The sequence below is a fragment of the Mustelus asterias genome, chromosome 5, assembly GCF_964213995.1.
Source record: "Mustelus asterias chromosome 5, sMusAst1.hap1.1, whole genome shotgun sequence".
Taxonomy (NCBI): Eukaryota; Metazoa; Chordata; class Chondrichthyes; order Carcharhiniformes; family Triakidae; genus Mustelus; species Mustelus asterias.
Window position 1 is genome coordinate 55,155,827 of NC_135805.1, and position 22,622 is coordinate 55,178,448.

Here is a 22,622-nt window from a genome sequence, read left to right on the forward strand (position 1 = left end):
TTGCATGGGCTTTTACTTTATGCAGCAGGCTCTTATGTAGCACCTTGTCAAATACCTTTTGGAAATCTAAATACGCTGGATCTACAGGTTCCCCTCGATCTCCTCTCCCATTACATCCTCAAAGAATTCGAGCAAATATGTCAAACATGGTTTACCTTTCATAAAACCATGTTGCCTACGTTTAATTATATTCAGCTTTCCTAAGTGATTACCTATTTGCTCTTTGACTATTGACTCCAGCGTCTTGCCAATAATATATTAAACTAACTGGCCTATAGTTAACCTGCCTTCTGCCCTTCTCCCTATTGAACAAGGGTGCCATGTGGGCTGTTTTTTTCAATTTTCTGGTATCCTCCCTGAATTTAGCGAGTTACGAAAAATTTCAAACAATGGGTCCACTACCTCTGCAGCCAATTCCATTAAAACCCTAGCGTGCAGTTCATTGAGTCCTGGTGACTTCCCCTTGAGTTTCTCCAATTCTCTGTCCCTTGTGATTAGGATTTTTGAAAGTTCTACCATTTAATTTGAAATCAGCTCATCAGATAATTTTGGGATATTTGCAATGTCTTCCGCCAATTCACCCACCTTGTTCAGTCGAGGTCCCATATTTACCTTAGCTGCCCACTTGCTGTATCCATAGAAACTCTTAATTTTCAGCCTTATGAGCTTTTAAGTCTTTTGCTGCTGGATCCTAAAAACCTCCCAGTCCTCTGGGGTACCACTATCCCTTCTTCAGAGGTCACATTTTGGGGGTCTATAGACTCCTCCCACCCTTTCCTTCCTTCAATCGGGAAAAAGATACAAAAGTCTGAGGACATGTACCATCCAACTCATGAACAGCTCCTTCCCTGCTGCCATCAGACTTTTGAACAGACCTACCTCGCACTAAGTTGATCTTTCTCTACACCCTAGCTATGACTGTAATACGACATTCTGCACTCTCTCCTTTCCTTCCCTATGTACGGTATGCTTTGTCTGTGTAGCACGCAAGAAACAATACTTTTTGCTGTATACTCATAATGAATTAGTACACAGTGAAAAATATTAGTGTACAGTAATAAATCAAATCAAATCCCTACTAATGATTTCAATCTAATCTGATTCTACATCACTATCCACTGCCTTTATATCACAACTCAACACTGCTCTGAAACCTACCTTGACCACAGCCACTGAATCCTCTCCCTCCCACTGCAAGTTTCTCTCCAGCCCCGAGCTGATCTCCCAAACCCTGGCACTAGGCAGGCAACACAGCCTTTGAGACTTTTGATCCTGGCTACCAAGAACAGTGTCCTTGACTATACTATCCCCAACTACGACTGCATTTGTCTTTTCTCCCCCAATTGAACAGCTCCCTGAACCACAATGCCATGGTCAATTTTTGCTCATCCTTCCTACAGTCCCCGCTTTCATCCACACAAGGAGCAAAAGTCTCGGTACTGTTGGACAGGGACAAGACCCGAGGTTCCTGCAGTGCTATCCCTTGGATCCCTCTACCTGCCTCATTCTCAGCCACACTCTCTTGTCCCTGACCACTGGCCGAATTCAAGGTAATTAATCTAAGGCATGTGACTGCTGACTGAAACAGTGTCCAAGGACCTCCTGCCTCTCCCCTCTCCACCCACCCCCCCCCCCACCAGCTCCCACATGATGCAGATACGACACATTACCTGGCCCTCCATCCCTACTTCATTTAATTTTTTAAAGTTATTTTTAACTTTCAACTTGCTTTTAGCTTTTTAATCTGCAAAATATTTTTCCTCATTATCTTTTGGAGAACAAACACAGACCTCCATTTGTGGTGCAATATTCCATGACTAACTTTAAAGTGGCTTATCAATTAAAATTGAAATGTTCAAAAATTTTCTCAAACAATTTGCATTTATACAGAACATTTAACGTAGCAACACGTCCCCACGGGGCTTCACAGGAAAATAATCTCAAAATTCCAAAGCTGCAGTTTAAAAACTATTGCACCATGACATAATAGAGTATCAGCAATTATTAATTAATTTACATGATGTTATTTCTTATTGAAATCCATGAGCGTTTCATCGAAACTCTGAGCCTAGTCATTTTCAGATTAAAGGAAGTCGCAAACTGGTTACTTGAGATCACAAATAAGGTAGTCCAATGTGTTGTTTAAAAGCTGGAACTTCTTTATATAAAGTTTAACAGTAACAGTAGCTCAACAGAACAGTAATAACTATGGGAATGGGAACATTATTAAAACTGGTCTTGCTTACAGGTCACCCTCTTCTAGACTGAGAAGTCTGTCAAAGTCCACACATGCTCAAAACCCTCAACAGACGCTAGTAAAACAATTACATCGGAGAAAAGGCTGACAAGAACAATTTGTACTCATGATATATGCTTCAACCAATTTGAATGCACATCTCCAACAACCAAAAGCATGTGGTTCATGAAAAGTCCCACAAAGATTGCTGAGGTGCTCCTCCTCAGTCTTCCCCATAATCAAGATAGCATCCAGGTAGACTTAGAAATCTTAGAAACCCTACAGCACAGTAAGAGGCCATTCAGCCCATCGAGTCTGCACCGATCACAATCCCACCCAAGCCCTACCCCCATATCCCTACATATTTACCTACTAATCCCTCAAACCTACGCATCCCAGGACACAAAGGGCAATTTTAGCATGGCCAATCAACCTAACCCAGATATCTTTGGACTGTGGGAGGAAACTGGAGCACCCGGAGGAAACCCACGCAGACACGAGGAGAATGTGCAAACTCCACACAGACAGTGACCCAAGCCAGGAATCAAACCCAGGTCCCTGGAGCTGTGAAGCAGCAGTGCTAACCACTGTGCTACCGTGCCGCCCACTGCTATGCAGAATGCATTGTAACAGGTTGTCTATCGTTCTTTGGAAAATTTCTGGACTGGAGGATACCCCAAAAGCCAAATGATTGTACTTGAACAGACCTTTTAATTGTAATGTACTGTTTAGAGTCTTCCTCCAGGAAGAGTTGAAAACAAATCTTCCATCCTAGGTAATGGATAAGCATTTAACTTGGAAACATAGTTAATGGTGAGCTTGTAGTCATCACATATGCACAGCGTATCATCATTATTAAGGACTGGAATGATTGGAGCTGCCCAATGAGAAAACTGAATAGGCTCAATGATTCCAAGCCTCTGCAGCCATTCCATCAGCTTCACCTTTGTTCTCATGGCATAGGGCACAGTTCTGGGCTTGAAAAAGTGAGTAGCATGAGGATGTATGTACTTGTACGGGGAAATAAATAATAAAGGTTGAAGTTTTAACATGATTATGTAGGGAGGTTTAAGAATTAATAGAAAAGGACTACAGATCTCTGTTACAAAGTTAGTACATCTCTGTCGCAAAAGTCAGTATTGAGTACATTTGACTTTCGGAAGACAAGTCAGCAGAGTCCCCAGGTGCGTCTAGCACCTTGCAAGGACTGCATTAGCTGACCTCTTCAACGATAATGAAGTCCTGAAGTCAGACTCCAAGAACAATTGTACCAGATAAAGATGGGGGCAGTAGTCATACCAAGATCAGCCAGAGGCCTCTGCGGTGGGTGTAGGTGTGGAGGCACAGCTAGGACAAGATGTGCCTGCTTTTGTGAAATCTGTGTAATGTCAGATCAAAATTTAAACATTTGTGTGCGTTGATCACCGCACAGTCCTTGTGGAGACGAAGTCCCGCCTTCACATTAAGAATAATTCCATCGTGTTGTGTGGCACTATCACCGTGCTAAATGGGACAGACTTCAAACTGATCTAGCAACTCAAGACTGGGCATCCATGAGGCGCTGTAGGCCATCAACAGCAGCAGAATTGTACTCCAGCACAACCTGCAACCTCATGGCCCGGTATATCCGCCACTCAACTATTACCATCAAGCCAGGGGTTCAACCCTGGTACAATGGAGAGTGCAGGAGGGCATGCCAGGAGCAACACCAGGCACACCTAAAAATGAGGTGTTAACCTGGTGAAGCTACCAAACAGGACTACTTGCATGCCAAATGGCAAAAACAGCAAGTAATAGGCAGCGCTAAGCGATCCCACAACCAACGGATCAGATCTGAGCTCCTCAGTCTTTCCACATCCAGTCAAGAATGGTGGTGGACAATTAAACAACTCACTGGAGGAGGCAGCTCCAAAAATATCCCCATCCTCAGTGATGGAGGAGCCCAGCACATCAGTGCAAAAGAGAAGGCTGAAGTATTCGCAGCAATCTTCAGCCAGAAGTGCCAAGTGGATGATCCATGTCTGCCTCCTCCAGTGGTCCCCAGCACCTCAGATGCCAGCCTCCAGCCAATTCGATTCACTTCACTTGATATCAGGAAACGGTTGGAGGCACTGGATACTGCAAAGGCAATGGACCATGATAACATTCTGGCAATAGTACTGAAGACTTGTGCTCCAGAACATGCCACTCCCCTAACCAAGCTCTTCCAGTACAGTTACAACACTGGCATCTACCCAACAATGTGGAAAATTGCCCAGGTATGTCCTGTACACAAAAAGCAGGACGAATCCAACCTGGGTAATTACTGCCTTGTCTACTATAGATCATCAGTAAAATGATGGAAAGGGTCATCAACAGTGCTATCAAGCAGCACCAGCTCAACAATGCCCAATTTGGGTTTCGCCAGGGTCACTCAGCTCCTGACCTCATTACAGCCTTGGTTCAAACATGGACAAAATAGCTGAATTCCAGAGGTGAGGTGAAAGTGACAACCCTTGACATCAAGGCCGCATGCGACCGAGTGTGGCATCAAGGAGCCTTAATGAAACTGGAATCAAAGGGTATCAGGGGGCAAACTCTCCACTGTTTGGAGTCATACCTGGTACATAGGAAGATGGTTGTGGAAGGTCAGTCATCTCAGCTCCAGAACATCTCTGTAGGAGTCTCTCAGGGTAGTGTCCTAGGCCCAACAATCTTCAGCTGTTTCATCAATGACCTAGGGGTTTTCTAGGGGTACATGTTCATAGCTCCTAGAAAGTGGAGTCACAGGTGGACAGAGTGGTGAAGAAGGAATTCGGCATGCTTGGTTTCATTGGTCAGAACATTGAATACAGGAGTTGGAATGTCTTGTTGAAGTTGTACAAGACATTGGTAAGGCCACACTTGGAATACTGTGTACAGTTCTGGTTACCCTATTATAGAAAGGATATTATTAAACTAGAAAGAGTGCAGAAAAGATTTACTAGGATGCTACCGGGACTTGATGGATTGAGTTATAAGGAGAGGCTGGATAGACTGGGACTTTTTTCTCTGGAGTGTAGGAGGCTGAGGGGTGATCTTATAGAGGTCTATAAAATAATGAGGGGCACAGATCAGCTAGATAGTCAATATCTTTTCCCAAAGGTAGGGGTAGTCTAAAACTAGAGGGCATAGGTTTAGGTTGAAAGGGGAGAGATACAAAAGTGTCCAGAGGGACAATTTTTTCACACAGAGGGTAGCGAGTGTCTGGAACAAGCTGCCAGAGGTAGTAGTAGAGGCGGGTACAATTTTGTCTTTTAAAAAGCATTTAGACAGTTACATGGGTACGATGGGTATAGGGGGATATGGGCCAAATACGGGCAATTGGGATTAGCATAGGGGTTTTTTAAAAAAAGGGCGGCATGGACAAGTTGGGTCGAAGGGCCTGTTTCCATGCTGTAAACCTCTATGACTCTATGACCTTCCCTCCCTCGTAAGGTCAGAAGTGGGGTTGTTCGCCAATGATTACACAATGTTCAGCACCATTCGCGACTCCTTAGACTGAAGCAGTCTATGTTCAAATACAACAAGATCTGGTCAATATCCAGGCTTGGGCTGACAAGTGGCAAATAACATTCGCGCCACACAAATGCCAGGCAATGACCATCACCAATAAGAGATACTCTAACCACCATACTTTAACATTCAATGGCGTAACCATCACTGAATCCGTCACTGTCAACATCCTTGGGGTTACCATTGACCAGAAGCTCAACTGGACTCACCACATAAACACAATGGCTACAAGAGCAGGTCAGAGGCTCGGAATACTGTGGCGAGTAACTCACCTCCTGACTCCCCAGAGCCTATCCACCATCTACAATGCACAAGTCAGGAGTGTAATGGAATACTCCCCACTTGCCTGGATGGGTGCAGCTCCAACAAGCTCGACAGCATCCAGGACAAAGCAGCCCGCTTGATTGGCACCACATCTACAAACATTCAATCCCTCCACCACCGACGCTCAGTAGCAGCAGTGTGTACTATCTACAAGACGCACTGCTGCAATTCACCAAAGATCCTTAGACAGCACCTTCCAAACCCATGACCACTTCCATCTGGAAGGACAAGGGCAGCAGATAAACAGGAACACAATCATCTGCAAGTTCCCCTCCAAGCCATTCACCATCCTGACTTGGAAATATATCGCCATTCCTTCGCAGTCGCTGGGTCAACTCCTGGAATTCCCTCCCTAACGGCATTGTGGGTCAACCCACAGAACATGGACTGCAGCGATTCAAGAAGGCAGCTCATCACCACCTTCTCAAGGGCAACTAGGGATGGGCAATAAAAGCTGGCCAGCCAGCGACGCCCATGTCCCACAAATGAATTTTAAAAAAACATATGAAGCATGGTATAAAGATGCTCAATTTTTCTATAAACACCAGAGTTTGAATCAGCTACTTGTTGAACCAGCTCTCCCTGCTTATGCAATAACCAATTGTAAACTGCTGCGTCTCTACGTAATGTACCAAGTACATCCTTGAACGCATTCGAATATGTCTTAACAACACCCTCAGTCACCTTTGTGTGCTAGATCTCGCCCTTGTTCAATGGAATTCTGATGAGCCAGTCATGCCCTAGCAAAGTCAACCCCTTTCCTTTGACCACATGGAGGCATGCCATGCCCTAGCTTCTTGACTATTATAATCAATATGGACTTCTGATGCCCTGAGCAAAGGAATGGACTCTATTCTGAAGATTAATCTCTGCTAGAGTAATGGCTGTTCCTTGGTTAGAGTTCCACGACATTATGTTGATTCACAAATTATGGGCGTGTCTACCTCCATCTTGGTTTGTTAATCATCGAGGCTCTACTCATACCTCATTGACCTTAAACCAGCCGTAAGCTCGCTCCCCTGCATGCTCTGAGCTGTCTAGATTATGCGTAGCTAATTGAGGCTTATTCAAATTTACTCGCTCAAATTTACTTTGCCTTGCTCTTCTCACCCCTGCACATATTTGCTAAATGCCCCTTCTTGCTGCACTGGTGAAAAACGTCATCCATAAATTGGTAATGCTTCACTTGGTGTGGCCCACCACAATTAAAATACTCTACCTTTTTGCTTGCAAACTCTTTCTTCATTTGATGCCCCACCAACATTAGCTTTCTGAATATCTTTAGCATTATTGGCAGCCATTTCCAAAAAAATTTCTAAAGCCTTCTTAAAGTCAGTGGTTTCCCCCAACAACCAACATGGAATGCTGTCCTCATTACCATAAACCAGCCTATCTTCTAAAACTAATCCAAAATCACAAGTGTTCTGAAAGTGGGAGTAATTCTGCCAAAGTTAGCTACCGCCTAACCTGCTTATTGAAAATGGCTATGAAATTTGAATCTTTGAATAGTCACCTAGGGCTTCGGGTGATAGTGATTATGGACCAGAGTAACTAAATCTGCTAATGATATCTCCCCAACTCCAATGGCATGGCCAGATTCCTCCTCATTGCCTCACACACACTCAGGAGAATCAAGTGCTGCTTCTACTCATCTTCTATTTCATTTGTTAAAAAGGAATGCTGCAACCTCTCCACGTGTTCAGGGCAGCCCTCGCTCCACTCACTGAACTCAGGGACCACTCCGAACAGTCATGCTGCTGCTAACCTGTAATTTCATCATATAAACCCACAATGACAACTAGCTACTCACTGTATGAAACATCGTGTTGCCACGCTGTACGTTGAGTAACTGTTTTCTGTTCTTGCCATTTTCTTCTCATTGCCAAAGGATTTGTGGTGACTTAAGGCCACAAGGCAGTTGAATGTGTTGTTTAAAAGGAACTTCTTTAAATAACGAAGTGTAATAATAACTCAGTAACAGGAGCAGAAGTAGGCAAATTTAGCCGTTTGAGCCTGCTCTGCCATTCAATCAGATCATGGCTGATCTCTCCCTGGTCTCAAATCCACCTCCCCATCGGTTCCATATCCCTTTATCCTGTTTAATAGAAATATATAGAAATAAAAACAGTAACTATGAAAACAGGAGCACAAGTAAAACAGATCTTGCTTACAGGTCACCCTCTTGCAGACTGAAAAGCCCAGCCCTGCATGTGCTCAGAACCCTCAACAGATGCCAGTAAAATAATTACATGGGAGAAAGGCTTGTAAGAACACATTGTACTCAAAATGACACTCTGCAGCAAACATTTATTGTTCCAATGGGACTGAATATATGTCTAGAAATACATAAGGTAGTCATATTTTTCAGCTTAGGTGACACGGTAACACAGTGGTTAGCACTGCTGCCTCACAGCACCAGGGACCCAGTTCGGGTCACTGTCTACGTGGAGTCTGCACCTTCTCCCCGTGGGTTTCCTCCGGGTGCTCTGGTTTCCTCCCACAGTTCCACAGTGCTGGTTAGGTGCAATTGGCTATGCTAAATTCTCTCTGTGTATCTGAACAGGTGCCAGGGTGTGGCGACTCGGGGATTTTCACAGTAACTTCATTGCAGTGTTAATGTAAGCCTACTTGTGACACTAATAAATAAACTGTAAACATTTCTAAACTAAAACTTTAAACCATAGACAGATATTGGACGAAAGTAGTGAAAGGACCTATATGCGTTAACTGGTTTTATAAAAAATGTACTTCAGTATTTTAACATATTATAACCCATGAGCTCCAGACATTTCTGCAAATGTTACAGATATCAAAAAAAAATTTTTGTTCAATATTGTGATGATACTGTGCTATCTTTAAGGAGGGACTACTTTAAGATTCAATGTTTTGTTACAGTTTGTCTGGTGGGAATACAGCAGATACTGGAAAGCAGGATAATTACTCATTTTAGCCATTCAAGTGTTTTTTTTAAAAGCAGAAAGTTTACTGAGATTTGGTTTACCAAAGAGGACCCTGGTGTGTTTTGTTGATTATATTATTTGAAAGGGGAGTTAGGTATACAGGGTCATATATTGTCACGTGATACTAGCACTGGGAAGAGCTAGATATGTAGCTGAAGAAAACAGCTCTCATTTCAGGGGAGGGCTGTTTAAAGATAGCAGTCTACAAGCAGCTCTCTCTCGACAAAAACTATCTAGAAACTCCAAAGCTGTTAAAAAGGGCTAAAGGAAGTATGCCTGGATTTGCTAAAGTGAGTCTTTTTTTAAAGTGGGGTTTAAGTCTATAAGAGAAATATTGCTTAATTGGAACTGAATTGTAATAAGTTAGTTGAGATTTCTTTTCATATTTAAAAATTGCTCAATGGTTAAGAGTTAAATTAGTTCATTTAGTTATACTTAAACTGTGTTATGAATAAAGTTTGTTTTGTTAAAAAGGTGCCTAATTTGTCAGTGGGATTACTCAGAGTAACGCATCCTTTCCTCACATTTATGCCAAAGTAGAAAGTGTTGGGGTCTAGTTGGGCTTCACAATATACCTCGAGTTTCTGATCTGGCACCCTAACAGACACTGGAGTGCAAAGAAATACAAAATAAATGGTAGGCTACAGGTAAGTATAATGGGACAGAAGGACCAGAGTACTGTTGATGTTTCCCTGGTATTAGCAGAACAGGTGGAATAGGGGATATGGGCATAGGAAATAGCAGGAAGCCATTTGGCCCACCAAGCATGCTCTGCCATTCAATATCATGGCTGATCTGTTGTTTTGAATTCCACATTCCCATCTACCCCAATAATCTCGGATTTCCTTGCTCAACAAGAATCTGTCTACCTCCGCCTTAAAAATATAGTGAGTGACTGTCTCCACTGACTTCGGAGGCCGAGTTCCAAAGTTGCACAAACCTCAAGAAAAAATCTCTTCTGCTCTATAAAGGCAACCCCTAATTTTAAAAAAGTGCGCCCCTTAGATCTGCACTTGCCCATAAGCGGAAACATTAGGAGCAATTTTGATCCCGTTAGCTGTCTGCGTAAACAGCAACACAGGCCCAAAATCTTGAGTCAGGAAACAAGATTCTTGCCACGCGGAGATCTTGTTTCCCAATGTTCCATGGCTGTCACCCATAATGTAACAAGGTGCCCATCCAGAAAGGGCAGAATTCTCATTTCAATAAATGCCAGGGTAGCAGTGCCATGAAAGGCCCTGTGAAGTGCCTCATTGGGGGGGAGGGGGGGGGTGTAAATGTTTCCCTTGTGTTGGGGAGGGGGGAACCTTACACTTGTTGGAGGCACCCCAATGCCAGGGGAGGGGGTAGACAATGTCATCTGTGGGAAGTTTATTTTTATTGTACCCTTAAAGATGGTGCTCTGATCTAATGTAAGAAGTTTAACAACGCCAGGTTAAAGTCCAACAGGTTTATTTGGTAGCAAAAGCCACACAAGCTTTCGGAGCTCTAAGCCCCTTCTTCAGGTGAGTGGGAATTCTGTTCACAAACAGAGCATATAAAGACACAGACTCAATTTACATGAATAATGGTTGGAATGCGAATACTTACAACTAATCAAGTCTTTAAGAAACGAAACAATGCGAGTGGAGAGAGCATCAAGACAGGCTAAAAAGATGTGTATTGTCTCCAGACATGACAGCCAGTGAAACTCTGCAGGTCCACGCAACTGTGGGAGTTACAAATAGTGTGACATGAACCCAATATCCCGGTTGAGGCCGTCCTCGTGTGTGCGGAATTTGGCTATCAGTTTCTGCTCAGCGACTCTGCGCTGTCGTGTGTCGCTCTGATCTAATGCCAGTTCTGTCAGGCCTCGCCACTATGATGATTAAAACAATGCTCCAGATTTTTTTTTTTGCAGAGTGCACCAAAATCTGGAAAGAAAACTCGGCTGCCCAGCTGTAGAACTACACACCGGTTTTCCTGACTCAGCCAGCATTCAGTGGAGATTCTGTCCATACTTTCTATGTCCACCTTGTCAATACCATTCAGGATCTTGTATACTTTGATCATGTCATCCCTCACTCTTCTAAACACCAAGGGAAACAATCCCAGTCCCAGTCTAATATTCCCTCAAAGGACAACCTGCTCATTCCATGTATCAATGTAGTAAATCGCCTCTGAACTACCTCCAACATATTAACATCCTTCCTTAAATGAGACCACCAAAACTGCACACCGTATTTGAGAATTGCTCTCACCAATGTCCTGTATAGCTGAAGCATAACATCCTTATGTTAAATTCCTCTCACAATAAGCGGTAGCATTCCATTAGCTTTCTTAAGTACAAACTGTACCTGTGTATTAACTCTGCATGAGAGCACCAAAATCCTTCAGTACCTTGGAATTCTGGGTGTTATCCATTTACTGCAGTTGTTCAGTTTAAATAATACTCTGCATTTTTTTTTAAAGTGAGCAATTACACATTTTCCCAAATTATACTCCATGTGTCAGATTTTTGCTCATTCACTTAACCTTTATCCATCTGCAACCTTCTTATGGCGTCTTTGCAAGACACTTTGCTTTTGTGTCTCAACTACAACTTTGTTTCATTTACAAATTTAGCTATCATGTCTTCAATCCCGTCATCCGAGTTGTGGACATAAATTGCAAAATGTTGCTGCCAACAACAGGAATGCAGGATTAGACAGTACAAGTCTGCTAGCACAGGTATGATGGGCTGAATGGCTTCCTCCGCTGTCAAATTTTCTAGTTTTATTTCTCAGATTGTCATTTCCACCACCAGGAGTGGACCATTATTTTAGTCAGGTTGATCTTGGAACTTTTAGTGAGGTCAGCCTACTAGCAGCTCTTGGCACGAACGGTACTCTGCTGCTCAGGTTCACACAAGTAGTCCATCTAATTTATGAAATCTCCAGGGCAAGGTACAGAAAAAGCCTTTGAACTGTGTAGAGTATTCATTCCACATGATATCTCGCATTGATTTTGTTTGACCCTTTATTCAAATTAAAGGGTTGTTTTTATAGCTCCAAGAGAAAATAATCAAGAAAATCATCAACTCTTTGTAAAGTAGAACAGAAATAATCAAAAATGCTTTCAGAATAAATTCCATGCTATGTCTGATCCATGATGTTTAGAAATCTGAAGCAGCTGATTAATGCCTTTATGCAGGATGATAAGATGCCATAATTGTATTTTCCCAAATTTATAGCTGAATTATTCACACCTAAATTATATTTTTGGGTATTCTAGTTAAAACCCATTCAGGAGGGGGTGGTTTTCATTGTCACATTACATACTGAATGGCCTTTTGCTTAAGATTTTAAGACTAGAATCACAATAAGGCAGATAGGTTTTCAGGTTGCTTAGCAGATATTTCATGCAACAGATTGACGCTATAGCTGTCAGTGTTTCCCCATTGCAATGTGATTCCGACTTGGAGGTTAACCCCACCCCCGGCAATTGTTGTGCTCCAGGACCTTGGGCAGCATAGTTAAGCACTGCTGCCTTACAGCTCTAGGGACCCGGATTCGATCCCTGGCTTGGGTCACTCTGTATGGAGTTTGCATGTTCTCCTTGTGTTCGTGTGGGTTTCCTCGGATACTCCAGTTTTGTCCCACAGTTCAAAGATGTGCGAGTTATGTGCATTGATTATGCTAAATTGCCCCTTAGTGTCCCGGGATGCATAGGTAAGAGGGATTAGCGGGGTAAATATGTGGGGTTAAGCGGATGACAGGGCCAAGGTGGGATTGTCGTCAGTGCAGACTCGATTGGCCTCCTTCTGCATTGTAGGGTTTCTATGACCACTGAAAGGCCTTTTGGTTACCACAGAGCTAGATTTTGACAGGCCCTTCAACAGGTTGTAGAGAACAAGTTGGAAACCAGAAACTACCTTGGCGTGCCTCATATAAATGACGACAAGAGTCCTGTGCAAACTACAGACAAAGGATCAAGTTTACATTGTTCAGTGAAGCATGAAATTCCAGGATAGGTACAAGGGACTTTATGTCCAACAGTTCTATTGGATGCAAAGAAACGGTAACAGTTTTAGCAAGAGGCTTAATTGATTAAATGTACACAAAGACAGGACATAATTATCTAAATTTACTTTGTTCAATGCATTTATTGCATCTCAAAGGGCATACATGCACTGGATCATAAACAAAAAAATCAAACAAATTTAAATAAAAAGAGTAATATTTTAAATATACTGTATTTTTCCCCACATTAATTCCAGATACATTTACTTGGAATGGTACAATATATAGATATACTGATAGATCTGAAGAGACATAAATGAAACACTTTCAAACTGCATAGCATTTTTACAAAACAGCTGCCATGCCTGAGAACACTAATCCCACTGATCAACAGTGATCTCCTTTGTTGGTGCCTACACCTTTTGCCAAGCAGTTTGCGCAAACAATGTATGACATTTCCCTGGGAATCACACAGTACATGTTGTTCCTTTAAGAGTGGAGGGATGGAGAAGAGATTCTGGGCAATGTTCGAGACCATCTATTTGCGCATAAAAACGTATTGACAACACTAATGATAAAAGTATTTCCAACTAAAAACAAACAAAAAATGATATGCTGTTGAATGGAAAAAGATGTGAAGGTTGGTACTGGACAAAAAAAAGTGCATTTGCACTATTTTGTGATCCCTTGTAATGAAGACACCATCTGAGAACATAAATCCATTATTGTCGTCTTTTCCAAAATATGCATTCTCACAGTGTCCAATATTTTACTGCTGGTCCATTAAGAATACATAATGTAACATAAAAAAATTAAATACAACAATTTAACATACGCATAGATATAAATATGAGATCTATTTAGATAACATCTTCTGCCTTGGCAAATAGCATACATTTTTGTTAGGTAATACCATAATGCCAAGATCAGTGCATACTATGGAAGTTTAACATCAAATTTTATATTACTTTAAGGAATTATAAATAATTCTGAATGTAATGCACAGATGTTTCCTTAAAAACAGTTTGATAGCATGTTTAACCCAATTTTTGCAGTTGTGAATTGTTTCAGATAAAACTTCAGACTTGGAAGATTTGAAGGGTGTGAGCACATTAATTTATATGCAAATTGCTATCAGAATCATGACTGTAAGCTAATAGATATACAGAAGACGTGACATCCTAGGCTCTGCAATGAAATTATATACATTTGCACTTTCAAGAATACAAACACATTACTCCAAGTGGCTCATCACACAACAGCTGCAAATCTGCAACCTAAACTATTAAGTTAGGTACAGAGAAGCACTAAAAGGCATCAGTAACATACACCCATCTTTCAAGTTGCAAAACACAATCCAAAATGCACAACTTCTGATAAATTAGGGCATAACATCAAAAAGTACACGTTTCTAAGAGTTACTTTCACAGTTGTGCTACACCTTTTACAATATGGAAGTCTGAATAAGCATTGAAACATGACTGGTGGATTGCTTGGGGTATTGAATATCAACTGTTGTCATCTTCAGCGTTCCCATCATCGCAAGAACTGTAGCTGCAAAGTAAGCCATAAATAAATTAGATCCATCAGGTGACTAAATGGAATAACAGTTTTCAATAAATTTCTCCTTTCATGAGCTCAGATCCAAGTGGGGTAAAAGTACTGCGGCCAAATTTTTCATATTCAGACTATGTATACAAGGCAAAAAAGCTGATTTTTAAAAAAGCATAATAGACCCACATAACATCTATTACTGTGTTGGAAAGTCCCTCAAGTAGAAACTTGTGCAATCTACCTTTAACATTTCTATCACTCACTCAAACCCACACACTGTCCATGCAATTTTAACTTTGAGCAAACAAAATGTGTTCCAGATAGAACCTGGAGTGTACCTTTGTTTACAAGAAATCCTTGATGTTTAGATCTGCTAGAGGGTCCTTTGTTGCAGGTTTCTTGGGGCTTTGAGTGGCAGGCGTTGGGCTTGGGGAGAGCTAACAAAGCAGAGACCAAAGAAGGCAGAAAAAGCAGCAATATAGGTGAGGCCAAGAGGTTAGAAAGGTTATAATTATACTTTACATGCACATTCTGCTCATGCAACAATTATCCAATTTCAAACATAATAAAATACTATTTCAAGATTAGTTTTAAAATATATTTATGAAGGCAGGAAACATGGAAAAGCCAGCAAAAATACTAAGCACAGCATTTGTGCCAAAGAACTTCTCAAATAAAACAGAGGAAAACCAATCTCTCTATAATTAGACTGGGATATATTCAGGTTTCACACTTTAATTATAGGATTAAATTTAAACAAAGCAAGGGTTTCATCCTAATTCTATTTCCACTCAACATCATTTCGTCTGTAGCAAAATTAAGTGGAATACAAATTTATAGCCTTATAGAACTTATCCTGCTCATGGCATTTTAAGTCCATTTGCTGAAACCATTTACAACTTGTTTTTATAGTATTGAGAAGCAAGCAAATCCCTTCCTCAAGCAGTATGTTAGCAGGTTATGATGACAGAATTGCTAGATCTTGTTAGGAGTAATGAAATAGATTAGGCATACAAGTTACATATGGATGAGCAACTTGGGTGTAATTACTACAGTAATGATAAGGTTTAAGGTCAAAAGAAGATCAAACTAGAAATGGAAGCAGTCAGTATAAAAAATTAAGTGAGCTAAGGTGAGGTGGAGGGAGATACTGCCATACAGGACTGTACAGCGATAGTGGGATGTATTGAGATATTGCAATGATATAGAAGTATATTTCATTAAACAACAAAGCCACTCAAATATTATAGGTAAATAAAGAGGGTAGAAACCAATTGAAATTGAAGCACTCCTTCAGTATTGCACTAAAATATTAGCCTGGATGGGCTGTAATTTCCCGAGTAGCTATCAGCACTGGATTGCCACTCTGCCCACTTACCTATGCCAAATTTCTTCTGTGCCTGTCCTCCTGACTCAGGTGGGCAAATTCCAGGCAGCGCAGCAGTCAACGAAGCCCAGCAGAGGTCTAGAGCGAGTCAGAGTGAAGGAGGACACACCCCCCACCTTTTTTTTAATAAAAAGAACACTGGCTACTGTAAACCAGGTTTAAGTTTAAAGGTTCAATTGAAAAGACAAGCCAGGGAGAAGGTAAGTGCCGAAGATCAGGTCCTAAAGATAGGATTTTGGGTGTTTGTGGGGGGGGGGGGGGGATTTTGGGTGTTTGTGGGGGTTGGATCTTGGGTAGGGAGAGTTCGACATCGGGTGGGTGTGGGCAATGTGTGTGTGTCTTGAGAGGCGAGTGTTAGTGGGGGGAGTCAGGTCGAGAGGTGCAGTCTGGTCAGGGAGAGGAGTCAGATCCAGCTGGGTTGGAGGGTCAAGTTTGGGGTGTCTCTTCTCAACAGCTACCCAAAAATTAGAAGAGGTTGTAACATAGTCAGAACTGTCTGAAGTTTGCGATTTAAATCATATTCTCAGGTGGTTCACAGCACTGCACAATTGCCCAGATGAGGTTAGTACTTCTGGGCAATTACTATGCAAATACTTACCTTGGAAGTTCCTAGAGGGATTCCCCAGTGCATATTTAGGTTACCTCCCAAATCAAACACTGGGGAGCCTGGAAGTCATGGCCAATATGTTTAAATGTCTGGCAGTGGGGCTTTAACTAGCTCGAGGCAAGTGTGCTATCCTTTAACCAAGGCTAATAACTGTTGAAGCTTTTTGGCTTCATGTGGCTCCTTCCTTCATGTATTGTGAAATGTTAATTTTCACCAGGACTGTGTGTTGCAGGAAACTGTACTGAAGATTATGGTGGGCATGCAGAAAATTCCAAGTATAACAAAAGCAGAAAATCTTTAGTTACAAATTCCTGCCATGTTCTCTTAGCACACAAACCTCTACATGCACAATGCTTCTGAAAATTTACCTCAAACTTTAGCTATATGTATATTGTGTAATAAAATGGGACGTTTTCCCTTAAGTCAGGAGGAATGTATGGCCTCTCATTCGAGTCCAACTCGCAATGACTAGCTGAACTGCCAGGCAGCATTACAATTGAATTTGCAGTACCAAAATACTGCAGAAGCTGGAGATTGGGAGTAGGATTATGGGGATAGTGGGTGTAAAAGGCATTGAAGTGTCCCATCAGCCACGGTTGTACTAAATGGTGGAGCAGGCTTGATAGGAGCAGGAGTAAGTCATTCAACCTACGTTCCTATATCTATTGCCAGACCTGCTGAGTTTTTTCAGCACTGTTTTAAGCCCTAAATTTCTCTCATTGTGCTACCAATTTCCATATTTATACATTTTCTAACACACTTTTCATAATAGTTCATTGTTTCTTTTCAAAGACTAGCAAGTTCTCTTCACAAAGCTCACCGGCGCTCCAGGAACTGCTCCAGCTCCGAATGCTGGTCTCATCATGGGCTGAGGATACATCATTGGCTGCTGAGGCATCATGGGCATACCTGAGCTTGCAGGTGGCTGAATCAAACAGCACATTTAATGAGTACTTGAATTACTTGTTTAAAGAAACAGTGTTGAAGAAAATGTAATTTTTTACGCAGTCTTAACTAATTTGTCTGATAAGACAGCATTTAACAAGGTAACAGAATAAATTATCAATTTAAAAATCAAAAATCCTTGTTCAAACCAAAATCTTATAGATCTTAATTAGCAAAACAGCAAGTTGAGTTCTCAAGAACCTTCGACTACTTACTATCCCAAATCCAGGTACTGGCTGAGCAGTAGGTGGTGGCCCTACAGGTGGAACAGCCCCCTAGAATAATCCACAGAAAAGGTGGTGTGAATATATTAGTATAAATAGGTCTGATTAAAATATTTTCTAGTGACAATAAATGGTTAAATGGTCTTTCTTATTATTTGAGATCAAAAATGGAGGGAAATACAATCTATCTTTGGTAGCATCTGGTTCTTTTATAGATTTATCCGTCATGCACAACAGCTTTAGTACCAAATAGGATGATCAAGGGATTTTGCCTTTTTAAAAAAAGGTCAGAACCTGCCAGCTTTAAAATTCACATAGTTTCACTGATTTACTAAATTAATGGTTTTGTGCTCCAGCCAACTCTCCTTGGTTCTTTTCTGAAATAAAACAGACTAAATGAGAAAGGGGAAGGAAAGATAGGCGGTAATTATTTTCATCCTCATTTACTTTCCAAATACAATAAAGAGTATACCAAATGCATAGAAAGTGGAACAAGATAATCTGATTTAGTGTTAAGACCATCTTGAGGTGCAGTGGCTTCAAAGTGTAATCTCTTCTAGCAGAAAGGTCAAGCAATGATTAGAAAATACATCAAGGCTGCTCGAAATAAAACAGCTAGCAAATAAAACTAGAGAAGTCTGTAATGTGGATAAACCAGTTGTTTAACACAAATGAAATAAGCACGATGTTTCAGAGTCTGCAAAATAGCTTAGACTTATGCCACTACAGATCTTCATGCATGGGCAACAGTTGCCTTGATTTGTATATCCCTTTGTTCCTATCTGACAAGTAAGTCAAGCACTGCTAATTACTACCGAGAAATATGGATTTGATCTTGGTGGAATGGGCTGTCCAGTTAAATACAAGGCAAGAGAAATTGAGAAAATAATAGGCGACACATTAGGGGAAAAAAAGCGAACTTATTTGTTGAGAACAAAGTTTCAATTCACTGATTGTAGCTGCCATGCATTTTGATTACCGTTTTACTCTCCAGAGAACAATAGGCTACAATGGTTGTCCAATGGACACCTGAATTTTAATAATCTCCAAGACAGTAGGGACTGAAAATAAAGAGAGTACGATCTTTATTTAGACAACTAAGTTATCATTTTTTGATTGACAGGGGATCTGTGCTCAATCACACAATGATACGGTACAGAAACAGGCCATTCAACCCATTGTACTAGCACCAGCTTTTGGTAGAATTATCTAATTAGTCCCACTCCAGTGCACTTTCTTTATAGTCCCATCATATTTTTCCTTCAAGTCTTTATCCAGTTACCTTTTGAACTCCAGTCGAATCTACTTCCACCACCTTTAAGCAGCGCATTTCAGATCACAACAACTCTGTGCAATTTGTTTTTCCTCCCATCAGCTCAAATTGGTGTTCTATAGTTCCCAACATTTCTGCCACTGGAAAAAGTTTCTTCTTACTTACTCTAGTAAAACCATTCATGATTTTGGCCATCTGTATCACTCTTCACCTTCTTTGCTCCAAGTCTGAGGAGGACAACCTCAGCTTTTCCACATAACCAAAGTGTTTCATACCTGATTCTATTGTGGCAAATTTCTTCATGCTCTAAAAATTGATTTTCTGCCACACGTGCCCAGAACTGAACAATACTCCAACTGAAGCGGAGTTCTCAAGGATTAATATCACTGATTTTCTTTTGAACTCAGTGCCTCTACTAATAAAGACAAGGTTCCCATGTTTATCTTTCAAATAAAAAACAACCTTCTCAATCTCCTGCCTGCTTTAAGAACTTGTGTACACAACCTCTCCCCCAGATCTCTCTCCTTGCATCTCCTTCAAAATTGTACAATTTCATTTATATTGCCTCTCCTTATTCTTCCTACTAACATGTGTCATTTCATATTTATGTGTTATAGAATAATACAGTACAAGATGCCATTTGGCCCATAAGGTGTGTGCCAGCTTTTCTGAAAAGAAATCCAGTTAGTCCCACTTCCTGTTCTTTCTCCATAGCCCTGTAATTATTTATTCTCGCAATACTTTCTTGGAACTCCCGGCCTTTCCAGAGTCAGCTGAAATATGCATGTGTCAGGAGGTGCAAGAAAGGAATGACTAACACATCTGATTTTTGGAATCTTCCTCTGTGTAGGAACTGCAAAGATTGGGGGGGGGGGGGAGGGGGGGGGCGGTGAATCCAACACCAAACAAAATAATATTTCCGATTTGCTATCATTTAGTTTGTGCCTGGTGTTTTAAAGATAATATCATGACCAGTGGCAATTTCAGAAGGATTAAGCCAATTGTGATAATAGCTTTTGCAATGACTGATGGGATTGGGTAAACTTTGTTGATTTGACTTTCAAATCACATGACATGATTGAAACAGCAGGATCCCACGAGACAAACACTAACTGGATTACCATTCTTTCAACTGTCGCAGGATACAGGCATTTCTTTCTCATTCCCACAGAATATCCAAATCCTTTTGGTGATCCGATTCCATTGAAATGTGCACTTCCCAAATGTGTCTGCCTATTTTACAAATCTGTCTTTGCCCTTTTGAAGTCTGTTAGTAATGTAATAATCTGAAGAAGATTAGGGCACACGGAGTTGGGGGTAGTGTGTTAAAGTGGATTGGGGACTGGCTATCCGACAGGAAGCAAAGAGTCGGAATAAATGGGTGTTTTTCCGGTTGGAGGAAGGTAACTAGTGGCGTGCCGCAGGGATCGGTACTCGGGCCGCAACTGTTTACCATTTATATAGATGATCTGGAGGAGGGGACGGAGTGTAGGGTAACGAAGTTTGCAGACGACACAAAGATAAGTGGAAAAGTGAATCGTGTGGAGGATGGAGAAGATCTGCAGAGAGATTTGGACAGGCTGAGTGAGTGGGCGAGGATATGGCAAATGGAGTATAACGTTGAGAAATGCGAGGTTATACACTTTGGAGGAAATAATAACAAATGGGATTACTATCTCAATGGAAACAAATTAAAACATGCTACCGTGCAAAGGGACCTGGGGGTCCTTGTGCATGAGACGCAAAAGCCCAGTCTGCAGGTACAACAGGTGATCAAGAAGACAAATGGGATGTTGGCCTATATTGCGAGGGGGATAGAATATAAAAGCAGGGATGTCTTGATGCACCTGTACAGGGCATTGGTGAGGCCGCAGCTGGAATACTGTGCAGTATTGGTCCCCTTATATGAGGAAGGATATATTGGCATTGGAGGGAGTGCAGAGAAGGTTCACCAGGTTGATACCGGAGATGAGGGGTTTGGATTATGAGGAGAGGCTGAGGAGATTGGGTTTGTACTCGTTGGAGTTTAGAAGGATGAGGGGGGATCTTATGGAGACTTATAAGATAATGCGGGGGCTGGATAGGGTGGAGGCGGAGAGATTCTTTCCACTTAGTAAGGAAGTTAAAACTAGAGGACACAGCCTCAAAATAAAGGGGGGTCGGTTTAAGACAGAGTTGAGGAGGAACTTCTTCTCCCAGAGGGTGGTGAATCTCTGTAATTCTCTGCCCACTGAGGTGGTGGAGGCTACCTCGCTGAATATGTTTAAAGCGCGGATGGATGGATTCCTGATCGGTAAGGGAATTAAGGGTTATGGGGATCAGGCGGGTAAGTGGTACTGATCCACGTCAGATCAGCCATGATCTTATTGAATGGCGGGGCAGGCTCGAGGGGCTGGATGGCCTACTCCTGCTCCTATTTCTTATGTTCTTAATAAGAAATGAAAAGATTACGAAGTGTTGTGTCATCTGCTAACTTTGAAAGTGTCCTGCAAACCCAAATCCAGGTAATTTATATAATAATACAGACAACTACTATACATTTCCCTCCAGTCTGAAAAACTGATCGCCACTATTTTTTAGTTTCTGTTCCTTGCCAATTTCATATCCAGGCCATCACTGTCCATTTAAAACAACAACAAAGAACAAAAAATTACAGCACAGGAACAGGCTCTTCGGCCCTCCAAGTCTGCATCGACCATGATACTTGTAGATAATTAAAATAAATGAAATAAAAGGATTGCACAATTATGATCATTTCAGAATACAAATAATCACAATGGAGATCTGTCTTAGAGAATAATCTGCACTCTGTATTTAGTATTAAAATCCATGGATCATATATTGTCAAGTGGAGTTTCTTAAATTCTGAATCACTTGCATACTATTTGAGAGTTTAATAAATTAGGGGATTGGATTGTCACGTAGTCTATTAATTCTATATTTTACTTGTGGAATGGTTGATTTTTTCCTTTATTCCATCACACATTTGTGTGTGCGGTTGTGGGAAGGGAAAATGGCAATGGAAGGTAGGATTCAAGAATTTTCTAGCAAAATCCAGGCAGTGCCTTTTCTGTCTTTCAGCAAGGAACACATTCCATATTGCAGCAACATTGGCAGCATTCCCTTCTGTAGTAAACCTCAGCCATGCTTTCTGTCTTCACAATTGATCGCCTTTTAACATAGAACATAGAACATTACAGCGCAGAACAGGCCCTTCGGCCCACGATGTTGCACCGACCAGTTAAAAAAAAAAACTGTGACCCTCCAACCTAAACCAATTTCTTTTCGTCCATGAACCTATCTACGGATCTCTTAAACGCCCCCAAACTAGGCGCATTTACAACTGATGCTGGCAGGGCATTCCAATCCCTCACCACCCTCTGGGTAAAGAACCTACCCCTGACATCGGTTCTATAACTACCCCCCCTCAATTTAAAGCCATGCCCCCTCGTGCTGGATTTCTCCATCAGAGGAAAAAGGCTATCACTATCCACCCTATCTAAACCTCTAATCATCTTATATGTTTCAATAAGATCCCCTCTTAGCCGCCGCCTTTCCAGCGAAAACAATCCCAAATCCCTCAGCCTCTCCTCATAGG

At 41.5% G+C, this 22,622-nt stretch overlaps 1 protein-coding gene across 4 annotated transcripts in view; it reads right to left on the reverse strand.

Annotated features, from left to right (window-relative positions):
• Window positions 1-13,143: 13,143 nt before the first annotated feature.
• The window catches only part of snap91a (synaptosome associated protein 91a), a 195,346-nt gene continuing 185,867 nt past the window's right edge, over window positions 13,144-22,622 (reverse strand). For 2 of the 4 annotated variants that reach the window (XM_078212609.1, XM_078212607.1), the window contains exons 19-21: window positions 17,743-17,802; window positions 17,403-17,507; window positions 13,144-14,588 (exon numbers count right to left, since the gene is read on the reverse strand). In XM_078212609.1, the coding sequence (XP_078068735.1) occupies window positions 14,571-14,588; window positions 17,403-17,507; window positions 17,743-17,802 (183 nt within the window). In that variant the 3' untranslated portion in view covers window positions 13,144-14,570. Of the gene's footprint in view, window positions 14,589-14,926; window positions 15,026-17,402; window positions 17,508-17,742; window positions 17,803-22,622 lie in introns of all 4 variants that reach the window. The other 2 variants (XM_078212610.1, XM_078212608.1) reach the window with 2 other exon arrangements.